This window comes from Elephas maximus, chromosome 4 (assembly GCF_024166365.1).
Source record: "Elephas maximus indicus isolate mEleMax1 chromosome 4, mEleMax1 primary haplotype, whole genome shotgun sequence".
Taxonomy (NCBI): Eukaryota; Metazoa; Chordata; class Mammalia; order Proboscidea; family Elephantidae; genus Elephas; species Elephas maximus.
Genome location: NC_064822.1, coordinates 99231295 through 99258724, shown reverse-complemented (window position 1 = coordinate 99258724; position 27430 = coordinate 99231295). Strand labels below are relative to the sequence as shown.

The 27430-nt window shown below is 37.7% G+C and overlaps 1 protein-coding gene and 1 long non-coding RNA gene across 6 annotated transcripts in view; one reads left to right on the top strand and one right to left on the bottom strand.

Annotated features, from left to right (window-relative positions):
• The window catches only part of NELL2 (neural EGFL like 2), a 485920-nt gene that overhangs the window by 441449 nt on the left and 17041 nt on the right, over positions 1–27430 (top strand). For all 4 annotated transcript variants that reach the window (XM_049882891.1, XM_049882892.1, XM_049882890.1 and 1 more), the window contains exon 17: positions 19062–19202. In XM_049882891.1, coding sequence (XP_049738848.1) covers positions 19062–19202 — 141 coding nt within the window. The remainder of the gene's footprint in view (positions 1–19061; positions 19203–27430) is intronic.
• The window catches only part of LOC126075331 (uncharacterized), a 102164-nt gene continuing 89906 nt past the window's right edge, over positions 15173–27430 (bottom strand). The window contains exons 2-4 of one of the 2 annotated variants that reach the window (XR_007517179.1): positions 25642–25715; positions 21635–21710; positions 15173–17120 (exon numbers count right to left, since the gene is read on the bottom strand). This is a non-coding gene — a long non-coding RNA (uncharacterized LOC126075331). The remainder of the gene's footprint in view (positions 17121–21634; positions 21711–25641; positions 25716–27430) is intronic. The other variant, XR_007517180.1, reaches the window with a different exon arrangement.

Below are 27430 nucleotides of genomic sequence, written 5' to 3'. Positions count from 1 at the left end.
GGCCATTTTGAATCAGACAATCCTATATTCTATTATGCCAGAAATGACAGCTTGAAGAGGAATGACGTCGTGTTCGTTGTCAAAAAGAACATTTCAAGATCTATCCTGAAGTACAACTTTGTCAGTAATAGAATGATATATGTATGCCTACAAAGATCAGTTATATGACTATTATTCAAATTTTCGCACCAACCACTAAGGCCAAAGATGAAGAAACTAAAGATTTTTACCAACTTCTACAGTCTGAAATTGATCAAACATTCAATCAAAATGCATTGATAATTACTGGCGATTGGAGTGCAAAAGTTGGAAACGAAGGATCGGTAGTTGGAAAATATGGCCTTGGTGATAGAAACAACGCCAGAGATCGCATGACGGGATTTTGCAAGACCAATGATATCTTCATTGCAAATACGTTTTTATCAACAACGTGAATGGTGACTATATATGTGGACCTCACCAGATGGAATACACAGGAATCAAATCTACCACATCTGTGGAAAGAGACAATGGAAAATCTCATTATCATCAGTCAGAACAAGGCTAGAGGCTGACTATGGAACATACCATCAATTGCTCAGATGCAAGTTCAAGTTGAATTTAAAATTACAACAAGTCCAGAAGAGCCAAAGTATGACCTTGAGTATATTCCACCTGAATTTAGAGACCATCTAAAGAATAGATTTGACCCACTGAGCACTAATGACTGAAGACCAAATGAGTTGTAGAATGACATGACCTCAAGGACATCATACAAGAAGAAAGCAAGAGGTCATTAAAAAGACAGGAAAGAAAGAAAAGACCAAAATGAATATCAGTAGAGACCCTGAAACTTGCTCCTGAGCATTGAATAGCTAAAGAGAAAAGAAGAAATGATGAAGTAAAAGAGATGAACGGGAGATTTCAAAGGGCAACTTGAGAAAACAAAGTATTATAACGAAATGTGCAAAGACCTGGAGATAGAAAACCAAAAGGGAAGAACACTCTCTGCATTTCTCAAGCTGAAAGAACTGAAGAAAAAAATCAAGCCTCGAGTTGCAATATTGAAGGGTTATACAGGGAAAATATTAAACGACGAAGGAAGCATTGAAAGAAGACGTAAGGAATACACAGAGTCACTGTACCAAAAAGGATTGGTTGATGTTCAGCCATGTCTGGAGGTAGCATATGATCAAGAACCAATGGTACTGAAAGAAGAGGTCCAAGCCGTACTGAAGGCACTGGTGAAAAACAAGACTACAGGAATCGATAGTATACCAATTGGAATGTTTCAACAAATGGATGCAGAGCTGGAAGTGCTCACTCATCTGTGCCAAGAAATTTGGAAGACAGCTACCTGGCCAACTGCCTGGAAGAGATTTGTATTTGTACTCATTCCAAAGAAAAGAGATCCAGCAGAATACAGAAATTGTTGAACAATATTATTAATATCTCACCCAAGTAAAATTTTGCTGAATATCCTTCAAAAGCAGAAGCAGCAGTACATCAGAAGATAACTACCAGAAATGAGAGTTGATTCAGAAGAGGACATGGAACAAGGGATATCATTGCTGATGTCAGGTGTATCTCATATGAAAACAGACAATACCAGAAAGATGTTTACCTGTGTTTTATTGACTATGCAAAGGCGTTTGACTGTGTAGATCATAACAATTTATGAATAATGCTTCAAAGAATGGGAATTCCAGAACACTTAATAGTGCTCATTTGGGACCTATGCATAGACCAAGAGGCAGTCGTTCAAACAGAACAAGGGGATGCTGCATGGTTTAAAATCAGGAAAGGTGTGCATCAGGGTTGTATGCTTTCACCATACTTATTCAATCTGTATGCTTAGCAAGTAATCCCAGAAGCTAGACTATATGAAGAAGAACGGGGCATGGAGGAAGACTCATCAACAACCTGCAATATGCAGATGGCACAACTTTCCTTGCTAAAAGTGAAGATGACTTGAAGCACTTATTGATGAAATCAAAGACCACAGCCTTCAGTTTGGATTACACCTCAACATAAAGAAAAAAAATTCTCAGAATTGGACCAATAAGTAACATCATGATAAATGGAGAGAAGATTGGAGATGTCAAGCATTTCATTTTACTTGGATCCACAGTCAATGCCCATGGAAGCAGCAGTCAAGAAATCAGAGAATATATTGCATTGGGCAGATCTGCTGCAAGAAATCTCTTTAAAGTGTTCAAAGGCAAAGATGTCACTTTAAGGACTAGGGCGCTCCTGACCCAAGCCATAGTGTTTTCGATCACCTGATATGCATGTGAAAGCTTGACAATGAATAAGAAAGACCAAAGAACAATTGATGCCTTTGAATTATGGTGTTGGCTAAGAATATTGAATATACCATGACTCCCAGAATAAAGAACAAATCTGTCTTGAAAGAAGTACTGCCAGAATGCTCATTAGAAGCAAGGATAGTGAACTTCATTTCACATACTTTGGACATGTTATAGGGAAGGACCAGTCCCTGGAGAAGGACATCATGCTTGTTAAAGTAATGGGTCAGCAAAAAAGAGGAAGACCCTCAACAAGATAGATTGACATAGTGCTGCAACAATGAGCTCAAATATAGCAACACTTGTGAGAAAGGCTCAGGACAGGGCATGTTGTACATAGGGCTGCTGTGAGTCAGAATAGACTCGATGGCACTTAACAACAACAATAAAGTTGTCTCCTCTTTAATGGGGAGAGTAATAATAGCCACCGCTTCATGAAACTGCTGTAAGCAGTAAATAAATAAATGTAGGTAAATTGCATACAGCAGTGGCTGCCACATTGTAAGCAATTAGGAAGTATTGTTCATTATTTGGAGACCTTGAGGGAGCCTTTTAATCAGAAGGCTTCATTTCTGGGAAAATCTCTTCAATTATTATTATTATAAAAAATATTTTTTCTCCCATTGTGTTATCTCTTCTCTTTGTATGGTTTCTCATTATTCAGAAGTTGGACTTTTTGGGTTGGTGCTCTTTGCTTTTTTTCTATCACAATTTTCATCTATTTACTATGTGTTCTACTATTCGAGAGACTTCTACTTAATCTTCCAAACCTTTTATTATGTGTTTTTTTTTTATTTCTGCTATCATATTTTTTATTTCTAAGAACTCTTTATTATTTTCTAAATATTTTTTATAGCATTGTGTTCTTTTTTTAATAGATGAAATATTCTTTCAGATCTCTCCAATGACATTAATTAGGAATGTTTTAAGTTCTCTGTGAATTCTTTTTCAGAGTCGGTTTTCTGATGGTGTAGCTTTCTTATTGTCTTAAATGTTATAGATATTTCTCAAATATCTGATAATCCCTGATTACATATTCATATTGAAGAGTGAATAAATAGAAAAACTAATTTTGAGCTTTGATATCAGGATAAGGTTTGTTGATTGGCAGACTTATCAAAAAGAAAAAAAGAAAAACATTGTCATTGAGTCAATTCTGACTCCTAGTGACTCCACTGAATAGGGTAGAACTACCCCCATAGGGCCCCCAAGGCTGTAAATCTCTGCAGAGGCAGACTGCCACATCTTTCTCCCATGGAGAGGTTCATGGGTTCAAACTGCCAACCATTCAGTTAGCAGCCGAGCGCTTAACCACTGCGGCAACAGGGCTCCTAGACTTACCTATGTGACCTAAAAGGGAGTCAGATTATGCTTTTAGCTTTCTAAATACTGAAGTGCAGAGGACTTTGTTCCAGACGCTGACACCTTCTACGCTAGCTACCTTAGTTTTCCACAGATACTTGATTTATTACCTGTTTAGAAAAATGGTCTCTTTTAGCTTTGGGGGTAATTGTTTTCTCTCAGGATTCTGTTCAAGGCAGGATGAGGTGGGTAGACTATCAGTAAACTTTTAATTAATCCAGCTACTTTCAGCTCTATCTCACATCTCAGCTGTTCATGGTGTTTCCAATTTTCAGGCCTCTTCAGAATTCTACAGGGTGGATTACTACCCCCATCAGCTGTGGCATCTCATCACCCCATATAGACTCTTGGCTGTGGTTTTCTTTGCTCTGCCTCATTGGTCACTACTCCAAAAAAGATAAAAATTTATTAAATTATATCCTCTGTTGGTAGTGTCTTTGTTGCCAGTTTATACTTTTTGTTGTTGTTGTTCCTTTCACGTTTATAGGGTTTTTTGGGGTCTTTTTTAGGGTAGGAGGGAAAAAAGATTAAAAAATGTTTTCAGTCCTCCATCTGCAATCATAAGTCTTGTTAAACATATAAAATTATATATCACAAAATAAAATCTCACATTTACATTATTTGATGTTGCATTTCATGTTACAGTAAATTTTTTATATAAATTTTGGAAGGAGGATGAGGAAGTGTCATGTTATCAGCTTGTTACTGCATCTCCATGAGTGCTTTCTGCTGACAACCCTGCTGGCTTTCTCTTTTGTCCTGTCTAGGGCAGTAGTTAGGTGAGCTTGCCATTTAGTTACTTGATATTAAAAAAAAAAAAAAAATTATTTATTCACCAAGTATTTATGAATCTCTAACCATGTGTACAGTTCCTCAGATGTTGGAGATATGGTATGACTCTACCGATATAGAATTTATTAGAAGAGACAAACATTAATATTTATACAAATTACAATTTTCATACTCTTGTGATAAAAAAAGATATTAGAGGTGATGGAAATGTTATATCTTGATGGTACCAGTAGCTACATGACTATACACCTATCAAAACTCATGTAATTATTGGTGGATTTTATTGTATTTAAATTATACCTCAACAAAGATGGCTACAAAAGAAGGAAGACACAAAATATTTAAAGTCCAGGTAAAATATACATAAGTTATTCGTCCAGAAATACATAAAATAGCCTGAAAAATGTTGAATTGGCAAATGTTGCATTATATTTATAACAATAAAAACTTTAAAAATTATTGTAAATTAAAAAAGGAAACCTATAAAATACTAGAGAAAAAGGAAATAAATCATGTGTATGAATTAAAAGATTCAATAGTGTAAAGATGTCAGTTCTCCCAGCATTATATAATCAGTGTAATCCCAAACAAAATCTTAACAGGTTTCCCTCTCCCATTCCCATCAGCATCCCCCCCACCTTTTTTTTTTTTTTTTTGGTGAAAAAATTCAAAAGCTGAATTTAAAATTTAGGTGACAAGACAAAATCCAGAGTCAAGATACTTTTGAAAAGAAGGATACTTTTGAAAAGAAGGAAAAAACATGGGAGAAGCCTTTCTTTAGAATTAAAGTTATACTAATTAAGTCAATGTGATGTTTGCGCAAGCTTAGACCAAGCAAACAAACACCAAAGTCTTGTTATTGGTGCTATAAAGGCAAAATGAAAATATGAAGAAAGCAAAAAAAAAAAAAAAATACGAGCAGTAGGAGATCTAGCATAGCCTTTGGAGTCCAGGAAAGCGTCTCCAAAGAAATCACTTTTAGCATGAGACAAAGACAGCTGAGAAGTAGTTAATCAGATAAAGAGATGAGAATGAACGAGAAGAACCTTCTAACATCCTAGATAGCAGGGACAGCATATGCAAAAAGACTCAAAGGAAAATGAAATTGGTAGACTCCAGGAACCGAAAGAAAAGTTGGATTGTCCCAGTCTTCTTTCTCTCTCTGGTATTTCCCAATCATGTGGAACATGAACTTGGCTGGCTGAGATCAACACAGGGAACGTGAGAAGGACATATACTGACTGAAGGTAAACATTTGAGGAAAACATGCTTCTTTTTCCTATTTCCATTGCTTTTACCCTAGTTCAAATCTTTATTACCTTTTTGCCTACATAATCAAAAACAGACTCTTAAGGATATTCCTGTCTCTAGTGTTGTCCTCTTGCATTTGTCCGACACAGGTGTTGCCCTGCTCTTCCGAAGTTTATCTTCGATCACATCACTCTATTGTGAACCTTTAGTGGCTCCTGATTGTCCACTTACACAACTATGCTTCCCTCTGCTCCTTTTCACATAATCAAATGACAGATGTGAACATGTGTTGTAAACTTTGAAGGGTTATTCAGAGGTGGGGAGTGGAATTTAACCATATTAAATGCCCATTTATGAGCCAGGTACTACTACTCCTGTGAGGCTGTGCATGCTAAGAGCATACTATTAAGAAATAGATAATTGATTCCTATTTCAAAAACATAAAAATCAGAGAGGTTTAGTAACTTTTTCAAAATTATGCAGCTAACAGGCAGAGAGCTGGGATTCATTCACCCTGAGATATATCAAAGCATAGACTGTTTCCGGGTGGCCAAATGTTGATCTTGAGAGGCAATCTAGTGTGGGGGAAACAGCCCTGAACTTGAAGCTGAGAGAGTACTTGTCTGTTGTATAACCTTGGGCAATGTATTTGCTCTGGAAGCTTCCTCATCTATAGCATTGAGATACTAATATCTCACATGGTTGTTGTGAGGATTAAATGATAAATTATATCTGTTCTTTTTTAAGAGCAGCTGTTAACTTCCTAATTATGAACTCTAAAGTAGTGGAAACAATTTTCATTAAATCTGCAATGTTCCCACCCAATTTGTGCAGAGCATTTTATGGTTTTCAAAGTTCATTTGCATATGTTATCATATTGTATTTTCAGAAATTTAGATGAGCATATCAGCCTTCTGATAGGAAATTTTAGACAATATTTTATACCCAAATTTGACATAATTTGTTAAAAACAATTTAGTGTTCAAATGAGTTTGCATTCTTTGAGCACTCACAAATGAGTTTGCATTCTACTGAAGGCAGACTCCCTAGAAACTCAACAAAAGGCAGAAAGAAATGACCTTGCATTAAAAAAAAAAAAAAAAAAACTGCAGATAATCTAGAAAGCAAATAACCCACATGTGGGTAATCAAGAGTTGATTAATTGTTTTGAGGCTCTTTAATTGCCTGCTGTTTATCAATATAATTTAACTACAAGTGCACAGAATGCTGATGTAAATAGGCCAAACACTATTTTTATGAGAAATAAGTTCATATTTTAATGATAAAGAGTATGAAAGACAGTATTCTCTTTATTTGACTGCCATTAAAAGTAGAGGGCTCATCTTAAAGAAGAGTTGAGCTTTCTTTTCTTTTGTACACAATATGAAAACAGCAACTCAATTTTTCTCTTAGCTTAAAAGGAAGAGGGTTAAAGTAATGATTAGAGTTTATTTTAGCCATGGGTGTTCCTAGACATTTGCACGTTTTAATTGTTCTTAGTTATGTTATGTTAGAAATGATTTCTTACTAGGTATGAGAAAGAGGTTGTTTATCACTCAAGTGTCTCAGTCTATAACTACATTTCATTTTACAAAGAAATAATTTTTTTATTTTCTAAAATGACCATTTAAAAGCTGATGGCAAAAGTCATTTTGTATTCGTTACCTCTGAAGCCAGTGGCTTGTGGCATTGTGGGAGGCACTCCATCATGTGCCGTCATACCTGAGGGAGACAAGGAAAATAAGACATGAACATACATTTTCCTTTCTTGTTTTCTGTTTTTTGGTTTGTTTTTAATGATTGCCTCAAACTATGTGCTTCCTGGAAAATCTCCACTCAACAGAGCCTTACATTTCTATTATCTAAGTAGATTTTGGTCTCTGGAGTATGACTGCTATTCATGACTTATTGGATGGCTAAATGTCTTTACAACTTTAGATTTTCTGTGCTTTAGAACAGCATCCTAATACCATTGCTAGCTGTTTCTAAATGTCTGTTGTTGTTAGGTGCTGTCGAGTCAGTTCCGACTTACAGCAACCCTGTGTACAACAGAATGAAACACTGCCCAGTCCTGTGCCATCCTCCCAATCGTTCTTATGCTTCAGCCCATTGTTGCAGCCACTGCATTAATCCATCTCATTGAGGTGCTTCCTCTTTTTTGCTGATCCTCTATTTTACCAAGCATGGTGTCCTTCTCCAGGGACTACTAGTCCCTCCCGATAATGTGCCCAAAGTACATGAGATGAAATCGCATCATCTTTGCTTCTAATGAGCGTTCAGGCTGTGCTTCTTCCAAGACAGATTTAGTCATTCCTCGAGCAGTCCATGGTATATTCAATATTCCTTGATATTCCTTACCAACACCATAATTCAAAGGTGTCAATTCTTCTTCAGTCTTCTTTTTTCATCATCCAACTCTCGCATGCATATGAAGCAATTGAAAATACCATGGCTTGGATCAGGCACATCTTAGTCCTCAGAGTGATATCTTTGCTTTTGAACACTTTAAAGAAGTCTTTTGCTGCACATTTGTCCAGAGCAATACGTCGTTTAATTTCTTGACTGCTGCATTGAATGTGGGCATTGACTGTGGATCCAAATAAAATGAAATCTTTGACAACTTCCATATTTTCTCCATTTATCATGATGTTGCTTGTTGGTCCAGTTGTGAGAATTTTTGTTTTGTTTATGATGAGGTGCAATCCATACTAAAGGCTGTAGTCTTTGATCTTCATCAGCCAGTGCTTCAAATTCTCTTCACTTCATCTGCATATCACAGGTTGTTAATGAGTCTTCCTCCAATCCTGATGCCCCGTTCTTCTTCATATAGTCCAGTTTCTCAGATTATTTGCCTAGCATACAGATTGGATAAGTATGGTGAAAAAATACAATCCTTAACATACAAATCTTGGGTATATTGTTCATTATGGGACTGTCTGTGGTTTGGCTGAAAGGTGATCTCTAGGAATGGCTTCAGTTCCAGTTCAGAAGAGTATCTTAGGACCATAGTCTTGGGGATTCTTCCAATCTCCATCAGACCATTAAGTCTGGTCTTTCTTGTGAATTTGACTTTTTGTTCTATAATTTTTCTTTCAATCTTCCCAGGACCCTTTGATGTGATCCCGGTCAGAGAGGTCAGTAGTAGTAGCCCGGCACCATCTACTTCTGGTCTCGGGGTCATATAGGCTATATTGCATGTGGTCCATTAGTCCTTGGGACTAATTACTCCCTTGAGTCCTTGGTTTTCCTTACCCTCCTTTGTTCTGGAAGGTAAGAGATTGATAGTGGTATTTTAGATGACCATTCACAAGCTTTAAAGACCCTAGATGCTACTCACCAAAGTAGGATGAAGAACTTTGTGTTTATGAACAATGTTGTGCCAATTGATAGATGTCCCCTGAGTCTATGATCCTTCACCTTTGAGCCTAGGAGCTTCGTCCCATGAGGTGTTTGGTTATGTCTAAGAAGTTGCCCTGACTGTGACCCTTGTGTGTTCTATTGTCTATATTAATACATAAGCAGCACCTGCAATTGTGTGTATGGAAATATCCACCAACAAACCTTTATCTGCAGATGGGTGTGTTCCCTTACGCCCTCCCACACCTCTTGGCATACCTGTCTACCTATGTATCCATTTATAAATTGTCTGTTAATATTATTGTTACGGGATTGTCTGTGCTATAGTAATTACCTTTATTGACCTTTGTTCTTGCATTCTTCCCAGTGTCCTCCCTTGCCTTGGTCATGTTTTGCTGACTTCCTCCATATTGTGTATTGCCTTTTCCTTCACCAATAGTAACACAAATCTTCTATCTATTTGGTAATTTTCCCTCCCTCCCCTTCTATCCCTGGTAACCATCAAAGAATTTTTCTCTCTGTAAGTAAACATTTTCTTGTTTATTTATGATACTGGCCTCATACAATATTTGTCCTTTTGTGATTGACTTATTTCACTCAGCATAATATCCTCCAAATTCATCCATGTTGTGAGGTGTTTCATGTATTTGTCATTATTCTTTATTGTTGCATAGTATCCCATTGTATGTATATACCACAGTTTGTTAATCCATTCATCTGTTGATGAGCACATAGGTTGTTTCCATCTTTTTTGCTATTATGAATAATGCTGCAATGAACATAGGTATACATACGTCTATTTGTGTCAGTGCTCTTATAACTCTAGGATGTATACCTAAATTGGGATTGCTGAGTCATATGGTATTTCTATTTCTCGCTGTTTAAGGAAGTGCCGTACCATCTTCCATAGTGATTTTACCATTTTACATCCCCACCAGCAGTGCATAAGAGTTCCAATCTCCCTGCAACCTCTCCAACATTCGTTATTTTCTGATTTTTTGATTAGTGCCAGTAATGTTGGGGTGCAATAGTATATCGTTGTAGTTTTATTTGCATCTCTCTAATGGCTAATGATTGCAAGCACTTCTTCATGTGTTTGTTAGCTACCTAAATGTCCTCTTTGGGAAGTGTCTGTTCATCTTTTGCCCACTTTTTAATTGGATTGTCTTTTTGTTGTCGAGATGTTGAAGAGTTCTCCAAATTTTAGAGATTAGATGCTTGTCAGATATGTCGTGGCCAAAAGTTTTCCCAGTCTGTAAGTTCTCTTTTTATCTTTTGGATAAGCGTAAGTATTTAATTTTTAGGAAGTCTCATTTATCTGGTTCATCTTCTGTTGTCTTTGCATTTTTAGTTATGTTTGGTATTCTATTTATGCCATGTATTAGGGCCCCTAGAATTGTCCCTGTTTTTTCTCCCATGATCTTTATAGTTTTAGGTTTTATCTTTAGGTCTTTGATCCATTTTGAGTTATTTTTTTGTGTATGCTTGTGAGGTATAGGTCCTATTTCATTTTTTTACTAATGGATATTTGGTTTTGCCAGAACCATTTGTTAAAGAGACTGTCTTCTCCCCATTTAATCCACTTCGGGCCCTTGTCAAAGATCACAGCTGTTCATAGGTGAATGGATTTACTACTGGATTCTCAATTCTGTTCCACTGGTCTGTGTGCTGTCATTATATCAGTACGTGGCTGTTATGACTACCGTGTGCCTGTATAGTAGGTTCTAAGACCAGGTAGTGTGAGGCCTCCTGCTTTGTTCTTCTTTTTTTTCTTCAAGAATGCTTTACTTATTTGGGGCCTCTTTCCTTTCCATGTAAAGTTGGAGATTAGTTTTTCCATCTCATTAAAGAATGCTATTGGAATTTGGATCGGGATTGCATTATATCTGCAGGTTGTTCTCAGTAGTATTGACATTTTCACAATGTTTAGTCTTCTTATCCATGAACATGGTATGTTTTTCCATTTGTGTAGGTCTCTTTTGGTTTCTTGCAGTAGTGTTTTGTAGTTTTCTTTGTATGAGTCTTTTATGTACCTGGTTAAATTTATTCCTAAGTATTTTATCTTTTGAGAGGCTGTTGTAAATGATACTGTTTTCCTGATTTCCCATTTCAAAGTTCTTTGTTGATGTAGAGGAATCCAACTGATTTTCGTATGTAGATCTTATATCCTGTTACTTTGCTGAATTCTTCTATTAGTTCTAATAGCTTTCTTGTGGAATCTTTGGGGTTTTTAATGTATAGGATCATATCATCTGTGAATAGGAATAGTTTTATTTCTTCCTTACCAAATTAAATGCCCTTCATTTCTTTTCTTTTCTTTTTTGCCCATTGCTCTAGCTAGGACTGCCAGCACAATGTTGAATAAGAGGGGTGATAAAGGGCATCCTTACCTGGTTCCCATTCTCAAGGGGTATGCTTTCAGTCTCTGAGAATAATGTTGGCTATTGGTGTTGTATAAGTGCCCTTTATTATGTCAAGGAATTTCTCTTTTATTCCTATTTTGCTGAGAGTTTTTTATCAGGAATGGGTGCTGGGCTTTCTCAAATGCCTTTTCAGCATCAATTGAGATGTTCATGTGATTCTTTTGTTTTGTTTATGTGTGGATTACGTTGATTGATTTTCTAATGTTGAACCATCCCTGCATACTTGGTATGAATCCCACTTGGTTGTGATGTATTATTTTTTTGATATGCCGTTGTATTCTATTGGCTAGAATTTTGTTGAGAATTTTAGCATCTGTATTCATGAGGGATATTGGTCTGTAATTTTCTTTTCTTGTGGTGCTTTTGCCTGGCTTTGATATCAGAGTTATGCTGGCTTCATAGGATGAATTCAGGAGTACCCCTTCCTTTTCTATACTCTGAAATAGGTAGAATAGTATTGGTGTGAGCTGTTTTCTGAATGTTTGATAGAATTCTCCAGTTAAGCCTTCCAGGCCAGGGTTTTTTGTGGTTGTTGGGAGTTTTTTGTTTTTTTTTTAATTACATCTTCAATCTCTTGTTGTGGGTCTATTCAATTTTTGTACCTCAGTTTGTGTTAGTTTAGGTAGGCAGTATGTGTTTCTAGAAATTTGTCCCTTTCCTCTAGGTTTTCAAATTTGTTGGAGTACAGTTTTTCGTAGTATTCTGTTATGGCCTTTTCTATTTAAGTTGGTTCTGTTGTAATGCAACCCATCTCATTTCTTGTTTGGGTTATTTGCTACCTCTCCTGTTTTGTCAGTTTGGCCAATGGTTTGTTAATTTTGTTGATCTTTTCAAAGAGCAAACTTTTAGTCTTGTTGATTCTTCCTATTGTTTTTCTGTTCTCTATTTTATTTATTTGTACTCTATATTATTTCCCTTTTTTTGGTGATTGTGAGCTTCATTTGCTGCTCTCTTTCTGTTTGTTTGAGTTGTAGGGTTAATGTTTTGGTTTTGTCCCTTTCTTCTTTTTTGATGTGACTTTATTGCTATAAATTGACCTCTAAGTGCTGTGTCCCAAATATTTTGGTGAAATGTGTTTTCATTCTCATTTGTCTAGGAATTTTTTAGTTCCATCTTTGATTTCTTCTATTACCCAGTGGTTTTTAAGCAAGGTATTATTCAGTTTCCATGTTTTTGTTTTTCCTTTCTCTTCCTGTTAATGATTTCTACTTTTATGGCAATGTGATCTGAGAAAACGCTTTGTATTATTTTGATGTTTTGGATTTTGTCAAGGCTTGCTTTGTGGCCTAAAACATGGTATATTCTGGAGAATGTTCCATGTGCACTGGAAAAGAATGTATACCTTGCTTCTGTTGGGTGGAGTGTTCTGTATATGTCTGTGAGGTCAAGTTGGTTGATTGTGGCGTTTAGATTTTCTGCATCTTTGTTGCATTCATTTCTAGATGTTCTGTCCTTCACTAAAAGTAGTGTGTTGAACTCTTCTACTAATATTGCAAAACTATTTGTTTCTCTTTTCAAAGCTGTTAGAGTTTGTTTTATGTATTTTGAAGCCCTGTCATTGGGTAAGTATATATTTCTTATGGTTATGTCCTCCAGGTGGATTGACCCTTTAATCATTATATAATGTTCTTCCTTATCTTTTATGGTGGATTTTACCATAAAGTCTATTTTATCAGAGAACAATATTACTGCTTCTGGTCTTTTTTGGTTGTTTTCATGATATATTTTTTCCATCCTTTGAGTTTTAGTTTATGTCTTTGTGTCTAAGGTACGTCCTTTGTAGACAGCATATTGATGGGTTGTATTTTTTAATCCATTCTGCCACTCTCAATCTCTTTACTGGAGCATTTAAGCTATTTATATTCACTATGATTATCGATAGATATGAGTTTACTGCTGTCATTTTGTTGTACTTTTTTGGTGATATTGATGGTTTCTTTGTTCTGCTTAATTTTCTGTGCTGAGTTCTTTTTGTTTGTGTTTTTCTTTTCATTGTTATTGATTTTGTGTTTACTGAGTCTTTATGTTTTTCTTATTTTTTATTTTGATGAATAGGTTTGTTAACTTTCTTTGTAGTGCCTTGAAATTTACCTTTATCTTCCCAAGTTTTAATCAGTCTTTTATTTCTTGATATCACCCTGGTTTTCTCTCTATATGAAAGTTCTGTACCTATGTGGTTTACTCCCCTTTTTCTTTTGACATTTTCATTTACAGATTGACGTCTCTGGTTTCCTGTTCTCAGTCTTTTAGCTTTATTTTATTTTTTAGAATTATTTATATAGGTTGGCATCTGGCTAATGCTGCCCTGTGTCCTAATCTCAGGTTCTTGTCTGATGATATTGGTTCTCTATCTAAAGTACTCCCTTTAATATTTCTTGTAAATTTGGTCTGTTTTTTACAAATTCCCTTAATTTCTGTTTATAGGCATACCTCATTTTATTGAATTTCACTTTATTGTGCTATGCAGATATTGCATTTTTTACAAATTGAAGGTTTGTGGCAACCCTGCATCAAGGAAGTCTATTGGCACCATTTTTCTAACAACATATGCTCACTTTGTGGCTCTGTGTAATGCTCTGGTAATTCTCACAATATTTCAAACTTTTTCATTATTATTATATTTGTTATGGTGATCTGTGATGTAATTGCTTTTGGAGGCCACGAACTGTATCCATATAAGACAGTGAACTTAATCGGTAAATGTGTGTTCTGACTGCTCCACTGACCAGCCATTCTCCAGTCTCTCTCCTTTTCCTCAACCCTCCCTATTCCTCGAGACATGACAATATTGAAATTAGACTAGTTAATAACCCTACAAGGGTCTCTAAGTGTTCAAGTGAAAGGAAGAGTCGCATGTCTCTCACTTTAAATCAAAAGCTAGAAATGATTAAGCTTAGTGAGGAAGTCATGTCAAAAGCTGAGATAGATCAAAAGGTAGGCCTCTTATGCCAAACAGTTAGCCAAGTTGTGAATGCAAAGGAAAAGTTCTTGAAGGAAATTACAAGTGCTACTCCAGTGAATACACGAATGGTAAGAAAATGAAACAGCCTTATTGCTGATATGAAGAAGGCCTTAGTGGTCTGGATAGAAGATCAAACCAGCAACAACATTCCCTTAATCCAAAGCCTAATCCAGAGGAAGGCCATAACTCTCTTAAATTCTTTGAAAGCTAAGAGAGGTGAGGAAGCTGCAGAAGAAAAGTTTGAAGCTAGCAGAAGCTGGTTCGTGAGGCTTAAGTAAAGATGCCATCTCCATAACATAAAAGTGCAAGGTAAAGCAGCAAGTATGGATGTAGAACCTGTAGCAAGTTGTCCATAAGATCTAGCTAAGTTAATTGACGGAAGGTGGTTACACTAAATAACAGATTATCAGTGTAGATGAGACAGCCTTAGTATTGGAAGGAGATGCCATATAGGAGTTTCACAGCTAGAGAGAAGTTGATGCCTGGCTTCAAAACGTCAAAAGACAGGATGACTCTCTTGTTAGGGGGTAATGCAGCTGATGACTTTAAGTTGAAGCCAATACTCATTTATCATTCCAAAAATCCTAAGGCACTTATGAATTATGCTAAGTCTACTCTGCCTTTGATCTATAAATAGAACAACAAAGCATGGATGACAGCACATCAGTTTATAACAGGGTTTACTGAATATTTTAAGCCCACTGTTGAGACCTACTGCATAGAAAAAATGATTCCTTTCAAAATATTACTCCTCATTGACAATGTACCTAGTCACCCAAGAACTCTGATGGAGATATACAAGGAGATTAATGTTATTTTCATGCCTGATAACACAGCATGCATTCTGTAGCCCATGGGTCAAGGAGTAATTTCAACTTTCAAGAAGTATTTAAGAAGTATATTTATTTAAGAAGTATATTTTTTAAGGCTATAACTGCCATAGACAGTGATTTCCCTGATGGATCTAGGCAAAGTAAGTTGAAAACCTTCTGGAAAGGATTCACCATTTTATATACCATTAAGAACATTCATGATCCATGGGAGGGGTCAAAATATCAATATTAACAGGAGTTTGCAAGAAGTTAATTCCACCCCTCATGAATGGCTTTGAGGGGTTCAAGACTTCAGTGAAGGAAATAACTGCAGATGTGTTGGAAATAGCAAGAGAACTAGCATTAGAAGTGGAGCCCGAAGATGTGACTGCCATTGCTGCAACCTCATGATAAAACTTTAACAGATGAGGAGCTGCTTCTTATGGATGAGTAAAGAAAGTGGTTTCTTGAGATGGAATCTACTCCTGGTGAAGCTACTGTGAACATTGTTGAAATGACAACAAAGGATTTAGAATATTACATAAACTTAGTTGATAAAGCAGCAGCAGGGTTTGAAAGGGTTGACTTCAATACTAAAAGAAGTTCTACTGTGGGTAAAATGCTTTCAAACAGCCTCACAAACTACAGAGGAATCTTTCATGAAAGGAGGAGTCAATTGATGTGGTATTGTTGTCTTATTTTAAGAAATTGCCACAGCCACCCTCACCTGCAGCAACCACCACCCTGATCAGTCAGCAGCCATCAACATTGAGGCAAGATCCTCCACCAGCAAAAAGATTACAACTTGCTGAAGGCTCAGGTGATGGTTAGCATTTTTTAGCAATATAGTATTTCTTTATTAAGGTATGTACGGGGGCATTCTCTCTTATCACTGGGTTGGGTGTTGTGTGTGCACTCTGCCAGTTGCCGAGTGGTCAGGGCAAGGATGCCCGGGTGCTCATTCACTGGGCGGGTGATGCGGAAACTCTCGTTGACAGTCCGGGGCGAGCAGGGCTATCCAAGGGTGTTTGGAACAGGCACAAACCTCTGGTTGCAGGGCTGGGGGACTATGTGTGAGGCAAGGCTGTGGGAGGTCACTTGTCTAGTGGGATGCCCAGCTAAAGGACAAGCCCCTGACTGATAGTGCGAGTCAGGGGAGAGGTTGTGCAGCTGGTCCTCAGACCCCCAACACAGGTAGCTTTGGGGAGTAAGAGGGACCACTGGTCCTCGGATCCCTAGCATGGGTGGCTGGAGGGAATAGAAGGCACTACCAGCCCTCAGTCCTCCAACACAGGTGGCTGGAGGGAGTAGGAGATGCTACAATTCGTGGTCCCCCAGCATAAGTGGCTGAGCAAATGGGTGCACCTCCAGTCTGTGGGCTCCCAGCTTAGGGGGTGGGGCAGTGATGGATGCTGCCAGACTGAGATCACTTGTAGGCAGGGGGGATGGGCGAGGAGTTTTGGGGGGCCCACAGGCCCATAGGCCTCCAGCATGGGGGGGCTGAAATGGGCACGGTAGGTGAGATGCATGCACTTAACTTTCCCAGGGTGGGCAGCACTCCTCCCTGGCACTGGGTGTGAGTGCAGAGTCACTTCTGCTTGACTGCACCAGGTGAAGGGGGTTTTGGCTGAGAACGTTCAGCTGCTAGGATGTGCCAGTGATCTGTAATTCTCCGTGTCTGCTGTTTTTGTGCTGTCTCTCTTTCCACTTGGCATTTGGTGTAATTCTTCAGCCTTGTCTTTGATGCTCAGAGTTTCACAGTTGTCATCCATATCCGATTCACTTGTTTTCTCCGGTCTTTGTTGTAAGAGGGACGTTATGAAGTGTCTGACCGCTCCGCCATCTTTGACTGCCTCCTGGAACTAGTTCTTTCCTAAGACAGAATATGTAACAAAATCATAGGTTTACATAAAAATTGTTTTTAGGGTTCTATGTAATGTAACTACCAAAATAACAACAACAGCAACAAAAAACCCATTGCCGTCAAGTTGATTCTGACTCATAGCGACCCCATAGGACAGAGCAGAACTGCCACATAGGGTTTCTAAGGAGCAGCTAGTGGATTCCAACCGGCAACATTTTGGTTAGCAGCCAAGGACTTAACCACTGTACCACCATGTCTCCAATGTAACTACAGAGTATAAAATTAAGGCTCTTATAACCAAGCTTCTGTCTTAGGAGCCTAGGGATCCTGTAGTAATCTTTTTGAACATTTTTATTCAGGTTGGAAAATAACTTGTTCAAACTTGGCTTACTAGTTCTTGTATACGAGCGATAGTTTATTCCTCTGATGCTTTTTTTAAAACTTATTTATCTATTCATCAATTTGTCTCTTTCAAAATTGAACATCAGAAGAGAGGAAATTTAAAAGAGAAAAAAGGAATATATACTTCCAGGTACTTGGAGTCAGATGAGGCTAAAATAGGAAGGAAGTGAATTCTGACAAGTTGGAGTAGACTGTCTAAAGGAAAGGACCCTAATAAGCAGCTGGCCTTACCTGCAGTGCTGTGAGAGACATAACTAGGTCTTGCCACTGCAGCGGGGAATATGATCTAGGTGAGCCAAGCATGTAAGAAGGGCTTTGGCAGTTGACATCTTCCGTGGCAAGGGACTCAACATCAGGGTGGTGCATGCAGAATTTTTTGGCAGTCTCAGTAGTACAGTGCCAGTAGATAATTTAATAGGATCTGAGTCAACCCCAAAGCTCCCCAGAAAACAAGGAGGTATATAAGAAGAACTGGACACTTCATAAGGCAACTCCAGTGATTACTTTGCCCACAGAGAGCCCAGGAAGGGACTTGAATGGAGTTGCATATTCCCACCATTCGGCAGACTGAACAGAGAGAAAAAAAAGGCTTACAACATTTGGGAAGAGTAATAAGCCCCAAAATATCTGAGACAAAAAATATGTAGGTTTCTTTGTGCAGATATTTTACCAATTTCAGTTTGGGTCTAGTTGTATGAAGGAGCACAGTCCTGAAAGCCAGGCAACTGACTTTGGTTAAACCGTAATTTTCTTTTGCCATATTTTTTTTTCAGAAGTTCCATATACTGTCTACATAAGAAGAGTTTTTTGTTTTGAGGATTGAATAAGTTAATATACACAAAACACACTTAAAAGTGATATAAATGGCATGTATCTTGAAAGAACAAAGCATATCAATGAAGTATGAATTCTATTGCCACATGTTGAAGATGTGGTTACTAGTCAGTTTGGGATAGGCTATGCTGATGATAATAATGACTTTCAGCAACTAAGGTTGATTTCTAGTTCACAATTATGTATCCATCCCAGGTAGATGAGGAATGCTCCATGTCATCTTCACTCAGGAACTCAGGCTGGTAGAGTGTTCAGAGTCTTGGTGGTCATTGTGATGGGGGACGGGAACATGTGAATCACATACTGCATCTTAAAGGCTCTGCTGTAATGTGACAGACTCCTTATTGGCTTAAGCGAGTCACATGGCAGCACCTGACTTGAAGAGACCTGGGAACTGCAGTCCTAGCTTGTGTCCTGACGAAGAATTGGAAATATTTGGTGAACAATACTGATGACTATCACAGATGGTCTCTTTCCAATTTCTACAGCTGAATGACTTTCAACAAAGAAGTTTTTTAAAGATGTTTCCCTTGTTACTAATACCTCTATATTCTTACTGTATAGCTTTTAACAACTAAGTAGACTTCCTTGATTTTTTTAATTTTTTCAGTTTCAAGGATTTTCTGACATTAAAAATTTTAGTAGACTTGTAGCGGAATGTCTAGTTTCTGTGGGCAATTTTGTAACCCCTTTTTTACTTTCTTTTCCAAACAGACATTGATGAATGCTCTGATGGCTTTGTTCAGTGTGACAGCCGTGCTAACTGCATTAACCTGCCAGGATGGTACCACTGTGAGTGCAGAGATGGCTACCATGACAATGGGATGTTTTCACCAAATGGAGAGTCTTGTGAAGGTCAGTACAAGAAGATCTAGAGTTCAAGAACTCCTCTTGAACTTGAGGAATCTACTGTAAGATATAAGTAGTAGACATCCAGTTAAATTTTTAAGTTATTGGTGATTTTTGTCATGGGTTTACACCACAATGATTGGAAACATGTTAAAATGTAACTTGTGTTTGCTAATTTTGGTAGTTAATTGATTTTTAGATAATTAAAGTTTGTGACACTAAACCAATTCTTTACAGATACTTGCAACTATTGAAGGGTATTTTTAGAATGAATGAACCCATAATATCACATAAATTTAAAAATTTATATGGCAGCATACAAAATCTGATCTACAAATAGGTAAAAATAATAATAATAATAAGTGAGGAAAGTAAGATAGAGGAAAAACGAGGCTAGAGGAAATACAACGATAAGGCGATGATATGGCCAAGGATAATATCTACACTACATGCTGCGCTGGGCTATTCCTAACATACTGCTTGCCTGGCAAAGTAAGAGATGCTCAGTGAATGCTGAGTGTTAGGTAAAGAAAATATGGTCCGTGCTTTCAAGACGTTATCAATCTAATAGGAGTGAAAAATTTAATTAGATTATGTTTAATTCCTTGCTATTAATTTTGAATTATTTTCAGTGAATTGACTATTAGACTACTTTAGCCCTCTATACTCTCTTAAGGCACAAGATTTTTAGAAAGTATAGGCAGAGTATAAGCCTAGCCTAGTGAAAAATCGCCCACAGAAACCACTCACAATTGGAAAGATTTGCCAATCACAGGTCTTGGCACAGGAATGGCAAAACAAAACTCAAGAACGTATTATTTTTCCCATTTGTATTTACACCTTCATAGAGCAACAGCCTGAGAGAATAATGCAGCTAAGATGACACAGTCAGTGAAAGCCTTTGAGAATCTAACTTAGCAGTACTTGATACCTAAATGATAAGATGCCTTTTATCCTTTGGCCTCAAAGGCTTTTCACACAGGGAAAAGTGAAACAGACTTGGGTGGTGGATGCCAAGGCTCATAGCACTTCTTCTCCAGCAACAGCATCAGAGTCTGAACCGCAAAACTCTGGACCCAGAGCAGAGGCCTCATCTGGATTTTCACATAAGAATAGGAATGTTTAGGAGCTAAAACCTTCATTTGCAAATAACCTTCACTGCTGCCTGAGGGCTTTACCTTGCATTTGTGAATGTCCCAGAATGAATGCTGGGAGCCACAGATCACAGTTCAGAGGCCAAATCAAAAGTTGTGATTTTGCTCTTCCTAGGTAGGCTATTTTGCCTGTATCCTGTAGTGTTTTGTCGGAAGCTACTTTTTTGTTAAGATTGTCTTTTTTTTTTTTAAACTATAAACATAAAGAATATATATAAGCTGATTTGTAAATAATTCAAATTATGCAAAAATATATAGATTAAAGCTGGAGATCTGTATTTCATCCCCCTTCTTTTCTATCTCTTCCACTTGTCCTCTGTAGCTAGACTGTTTTAAAATTTGTTTGATACCCTGGCATACCTTTTCCTCTGCATTTAAATGTGAATAGAAAAAACACATAACTCTGCCGACTATCTTTAAATTTATAACTTCACTGATGATCTTATTTAAATTTATGACTACATGCTTCAGGAGAGCTGTATTAGTTATCTATTGACGCAGAATAAATTATCCCAAAACTTAGCAGGTGGAAACAACATTTATTATCTCTCAATTTCTATGAGGAGTCCTGGTGGTGCCCTGGTTAAGAGCTATGGCGAGCTACGGCTGCTAACCGAAAGACCAGTGGTTGTAATTCACTGGCTGCTCCCTGGAAACTCTATGGGGCAGTTCTCCTTTGTCCTATAGGATCACTATGAGTTGGAAACAACTCGACAGCAACATGTTTGGTTTTTTGGTAATTTCTAGGGGTCACGAATCTGGGCACAGCTTAACTAGGTGCCTCTGGTTCAAGGTCTCCCTTGAGGTTGCAGTCAAGCTGTCAGCTAGGGCCGCAGTCTCATTTTGAAGGTTTGTCTCGGCTGGGAGTGCAAGGGACTGAGATCTGCTTCCAAGGTCACTTATACGTCTATTGGTAGGTCTGGATCCCTCAACATGTGGACCACACCTCAGGAATACCTCAAGATGTGGGAGGTGTCTTCCCCCAGAGTAAACAATCTAAGAGAGGGCAAGAGTCAAAAATGCAAGCTACAGTCTTTTTATAACCCAGTCTTGGATGTGACATTCCATCACTTCTACCATATTCTCTTTGTTAGAAGTGCATCAATAAGTTCTGCTAATTTTCAAGGGGAGAGAATTACACATGGGTGTGAATACCACAAGGTAAGAATCACTGGGAACCATCTAAGAGGCTCCCTCCCACAAGGGCCATCAGCAAGGCTCAACATTCCTACTTCATTCCCCCCGGTTCTTTCCCCTCCATTCTCTGATACAGCCATTTTATACCTTCTGCAGTCTCCTCATATCTTGGGTACCATCTCCTTTCTCTTTTTCTCTGTTGAAGGCTCTGTTTCTTATTTGACTGAGAAAACAGAAGTAGTCATTAGGGAATTACTTAACTTCCACTTATACCAATCTACTTGCATTTATTTCTGTGCTGCTGCCTTCCCTCCCCCCTGTTTTATTGGATGAAGTGGCCATGCTCCTGTCAAAATCCAAATCCTCCACTGTACCTTGCTTCTCACACCCTTTCACCTACTAAAGGACTTTTGTTCTTTTGCATGCATAGGAGGCGACTGAAAACACCATGGCTTGGGTCAGGTGTGCCTTAGTCTTCAAGGTGACATCTTTGCTTTTTAACACTTTAAAGAGGTCTTTTGCAGCAGATTTGCCCAATGCAATGCATGGTCTGATTTCTTGACTGCTTCTGTGGGTGATTGTGGATCCAAGTAAAAGGAAATCCTTGACAAATTCAGTGGTGTTGTTTACTGGTCCAGTTGTGAGAATTTTTGTTTTCTTTATGTTGAGGTGTAATCCATACTGAAGGCTGTAGGCTTTGATCTTCATCAGTAAGTGCTTTAAGTCCTCTTCGTTTTCAGCAAGCAAGGTTGTGTCATCTGTGTAATGCCAGGCTGTTAATGAGTCTCCCTCTAATCCTGATGCCCCATTCTTCATATAGTCCAGCTTCTTGGATTATTTTCTCAGCGTACAGATTGAATACGTATGGTGAAATGATTCAGCCCTGACTCACACCTTTTCTGACGTTAAACCACACAGTATCTGCTTGTTCTGTTCAAAGGACTGCCTCTCGATCTATGTATAATTTCCTCATGAGTACAATTAAGTGTTCTGGAATTCCCATTCTTAGCAGTGTTATCCATAATTTTTTATGGGCCCACACAGTCAAATGCCTTTGCATAGTCAATAAAAAACAGGTAAACATCTTTCTGGTATTCTCTGCTTTTAGCCAGGATCCATCTGACATCAGCAGTGATATCCCTGGTTCCAAGTCCTCTGCTGAATCTGACTTGAATTTCTGGCAGTTCCCCGTCAATGTACTGCTGCAACCATTTTTGAAATATCTTCAGCACAATTTTACTTGCATATGATATTGTTTGATAATTTCCATATTCAGTTGGATCACCTTTCTTTGGAATAGGCATAAATATGAATCTCTTCCAGGTGGTTGGCCAGGTAGCTGTCTTCCAAATTTTTTGGCATAGGCGAGTGAGCACTTCATTGCTGCATCCGTTTGTTGAAACATCTCAGTTGGTATTCTGTCAACTCCTGGAGCCATGTTTATCACCTGTGCCTTCAGTGCAGCGTGGACTTCTTGGTATAGCTTCCAGCATCACAGCAACACATAACCCCCCATAATACGACAAACTGACAGATCCGTGGGGGCAAGCTGGAATAGCACCCATTTTTTAAAAATAAACAAAAAATAACTCCTTTAACATCACTTGATTATTCAAATATTTCTTCCTTTTTCTACTCCCCTTTAGAACTAAACTCCTTAAAAGAATATTCTGTACTTGTTATCTCTGCTTTCTCACTTCCATTTACCTCTTAAAACATGCTGGTAAGACTTTTCTCACTGCCCTGATAAATGCTCTTTTCAAGAGTACTGGAAATTTTCACTTTGCCAAATACACTGGCCAATCATTGTCACCTTACTTAACACTCAGACACTTGACCCAATTAATCGCTCCTTCCTATCAAAACATAACTTTCTTCACCTGGCTTTTGAAATCTCTTTTTCCTGGCTTTCTTTTGCCCTAAAGGCCTTTCCTCACTGTGTGAGGACTACACACACAAGTGTCTCAGGATCAGACCTTGGCAGTCTTCTCCATGTATTCACAATCCCCAGATCAACCAGTTCCAAGGTTTAAAATGCCATCTGTATTATGTCCTTCATTTCTAAATTTGTATTCCTTACTCTGACCTCATCCCTAGCTCCAGATTCATATATCTATTTGCCTACTAGGCACCTCAAATTAGATTTCTAATAGGCAGCACAGGCTTAATATTATCTGCTTACTAGAGTATAAGCTCATGGCTTCTGTTCACTTCTCAGCCGTCATATGTTCAGTACCTAGAACAGTACCTGACATATTAAAAAAAAAAAAAAAAGACCCAAACCAATTGCTATCGAGTCGATTCCAACTCATAGTGACCCTATAACCAAAAACCTGTTGCCGTCGAGTCGATTCTGACTCATAGCGACCCTATAGGACAGAGTAGAACTCCCCCATACAGTTTCCAAGGAGCTCCTTGTGGATTCAAACCGGTGACCTTTTGGCTAGCAGCCGTAGCGCTTAACCACTATGTTACCAGGGTTTCCAGTGACCCTATAGTAGATAATAAATTTTATTTGTCTAAAGAAAAAGATTGAGATGGATGATAGATCAATAGATAGTTAAGCTTTTAATAGAAATAAATAAAATCTATCTCCCTCTACCCCAAATTGGTAATTACTATTTTATTTGTTCAACTATTACTGTTTACTGGGTACCGTGTTAGGCATATAACCAACAGTATGTTAGATCTATAGTAGTGAACAGGAAAAAAGCATAATCAGTGCACTCAGTACAAAAAGTAAAAAGACAAACTAGCCATAAAAATAATACGTGATAAATATTAAGATAGGAAAGTGAGGGATTTTATGAGACCCTATACAGAAAATGCTTTTCAAGGCTATTCCACAAAAACAATGGGAAATATTTATTCTGAAAAGATTATTCTGCTATTATCTACCAATAGACCAATAGAGCTTATAAAGATTATCAGAAGAATCTACTGCTCTGTCACAGGACAATGTGCTCTGGAGGAGTATTTTAAAAGGACCCACCTACGTTGTAAAATAAGACCAAAGTGCTTCTTCTAAACAACTATCCACTTACTGCAATTTCAATGATTTGTGCGATTGTAATATTCATATTTAGGAGGATGCAGTTTTAAGAGTATGACCAGGTGAGGTGCCATCTTTCTGTTGCTGGTAAAAAACAAACAAAAAAATCATTCCAAGTGGACAAAGCCACAGCAGTGGGTTTACAATTACTCTGAAGTATAAGTTTCATACTCAAAGATCTGAATAAATAACCATGCACTGTTTCACTGTTTTTCAGGCTGCAATTGTGAAATCTATAACATATATGTTTATAAGATGCATTCATACAAATTGTGTTGTTTCGCTTATCTATTTAATCACCAGGTAGCATGCTAGAGTACCATTTTCCTTATCCATGCATCACTTCTGCTATGCCTGAAAATTTGTCTCTGTCTAGGAATAAAGCCCAGTATTTCATTATTTATTTCACGTAAGTGTCTTTTATTTTCATGGTCATATCTCCCTTTATGGCAATAGTTTCTTGATGATGTTTAAGCTTGGTGAGACTTTTTGAACTTGTGAGACCAAGAGTATAATGTTTACGGGATAGTGTCTTTTGAGTGTTCTGTTCCAGCCAAATATGCTGTAAATTCTTAAATTAAGAAAAAGAGAAAAAGGAAAGTAATCCAATTCAGGTCAACAGGTATTTATTGAATATATGCATATACCTTGAGGTACATTGCCAGGCACCTGCTGAATACAAATATGCTGAATTTTGCTGAATACAAATATGAAAGAGGTGTGGTCACTGCTCTCAGCTTGTAGAAGAGATAAAATATGTACAACAATAACTGCCGTTCAAGATAGAATGTGGTGAGTTTCTTAATAGATGTAAAAACAACAAGGCAAGGTTGAAAATTATAAATACTTGAGCAAAAATATAAATGCAGTGCTGTAAGGGAACTAAGAGACAAATTATTTCCTGTTTGGAATCAGGAAGGCTTCTCAGAGTATCTAGTGTTTGTTTTGGGACTTTAGGAATGATGAGATTATTGGCAAGTTGAGATAGGAGAGGTGAGTGCAAACAGAGGAGGTAGTTTCACTAAGAAGTTTAAACTTGAGTCTGCAGAACCACTTTTGAGAAGGGGAATAGATGAAAAGTACATCTGTACCAGATCTGTACCTTCAGCCCAGTCCTATCTTCTGAGCTCCAGAACCATAGATTAAACTATTTAATGGACAGCTCCATTTGGAAACCTAAGAGGAAAGTACAATTCAACATGTTATAAATTGAACTCATGTTTACCCCTCATCCCTGCCCCCACCCCCACTCTCTAACAAAACTTTGTTCTTCTTTCTGTAACTAGCATGAACCAGATTTTCCAGGCCAAAATTCTAAACATCATTCTTGACCCCTCCCTCATCTTTGAAGCCAAGGGTTCAATTCGCTACCAGTTGCCGTTGAGTTGACTTCATTTATGGTGACTACATGGAAGTCAGATTAGAACTGTGCTCCACAGAGTTTTCAATGGCTGAAGTTTTGGAAGGAGATTACCAAGCCTTTTTTCCAAGGTGCCTCTCTGGAAGAACTCAAACAGCTAACAGTTTGTAATGATTCAGTTAGCAGCCAAGTACTTTGACCATTTGCACTACCCAGGGACTCCAGTGGTTCACTAAGTCATGTTAATTCTATCTTCTTTGTTTCTTTCTCTCCATCCCCACTGCTATCACCTAGTACAGCACAGTGCTTAAATGCTAGACTGGGAGTCTGACTTGAACCCCCATCTGGGCTCTATACCTTAATGGCCGTGTGACCTTGGGAATGTTATACAGTATTTCTGTGCCTTAGTTTACTGATATATAAAATGGGGGATAATAATTATACCTTCAAGAGTTGTGAGGATTAAATGAGTCATTTCATGAAAAGCACTTAGAATCTGGTACAAACCAAGCACTATGTGTTTGCTTTCATTATAAGATCATCTCTCACCTGGACTACAACCTCTTAATTGGTCTTCTGGCCTCAAGTTTTAATGCACTCAAATTCCTTTTTCAAAATGAAGCCAAAGGAAATATTTTTAAATTGAAAATATGATTCAGATTTTTTCCCCCCTAAAATGGAATTTTATTGCCTTTATAAAAGTTCAAATATCTTATCATGGCCTTTATCTGGGCCCTGAGTACCTCTTCAGCTTCATGTCTAGCCCCTCTGCTCTCTCATTAGATAGTCCAACCATACCAAAACTTTTGTTCTCCTAACAGATCTGCATAGCTGTAAACTCTAGACCTTCAAACATGGCTTTTGTCTTTTACAATGCTGTTTTTGTCTACTCTTTGCTTGGCTAATTGATAATTGCTATACCTCGAGAAATGTATGGATAGAAGAAAGATCCAGAAAGAGTTACCAACGTGATAGGATGCAAGTGAAAAAGTTTTATCAGGAAGAGGGAGTGAGCTGTGTCAAATCTTGCTGTTAGATCAAGTAAGATGAGGATTGTGAAACGATTGATGATTTTAGCAGCATTATTTCTTCAATCATCTCTCACTAGTTACCAATATTTTTAAAGTTGAAACTTTTACATAGCAGTATATACACTTTTATGTATGTTCAATTTGTGAATCTTATGTTACAATAAAACTCCATTTAAAAATGAATCCCAAAAGTCTGTACCAACAATCATTTGAGAAGAGGCCCTGCATTGTAAAACCCAGTGTAAATAACAAGCAGAAAAGGCAAGATGAGTTCAAGCTATTTCAAATCCCATTAGATAGCAAAAAGCCATAATTAGGCCATTATGATGTTTCTGCTTACACATTTCTCCAAGTACAGTAGGTACATGCCAACCATTATTATAGCAATTTTTAAAAATATTTATTTTTTAAATGGGATTTATTCAAGAACAGAGGTTCTCCTTATGACTGGAAATCTTCTCTTCTTTGTCTTCTGCAGCACACCCAAGGACTCTGCCTTA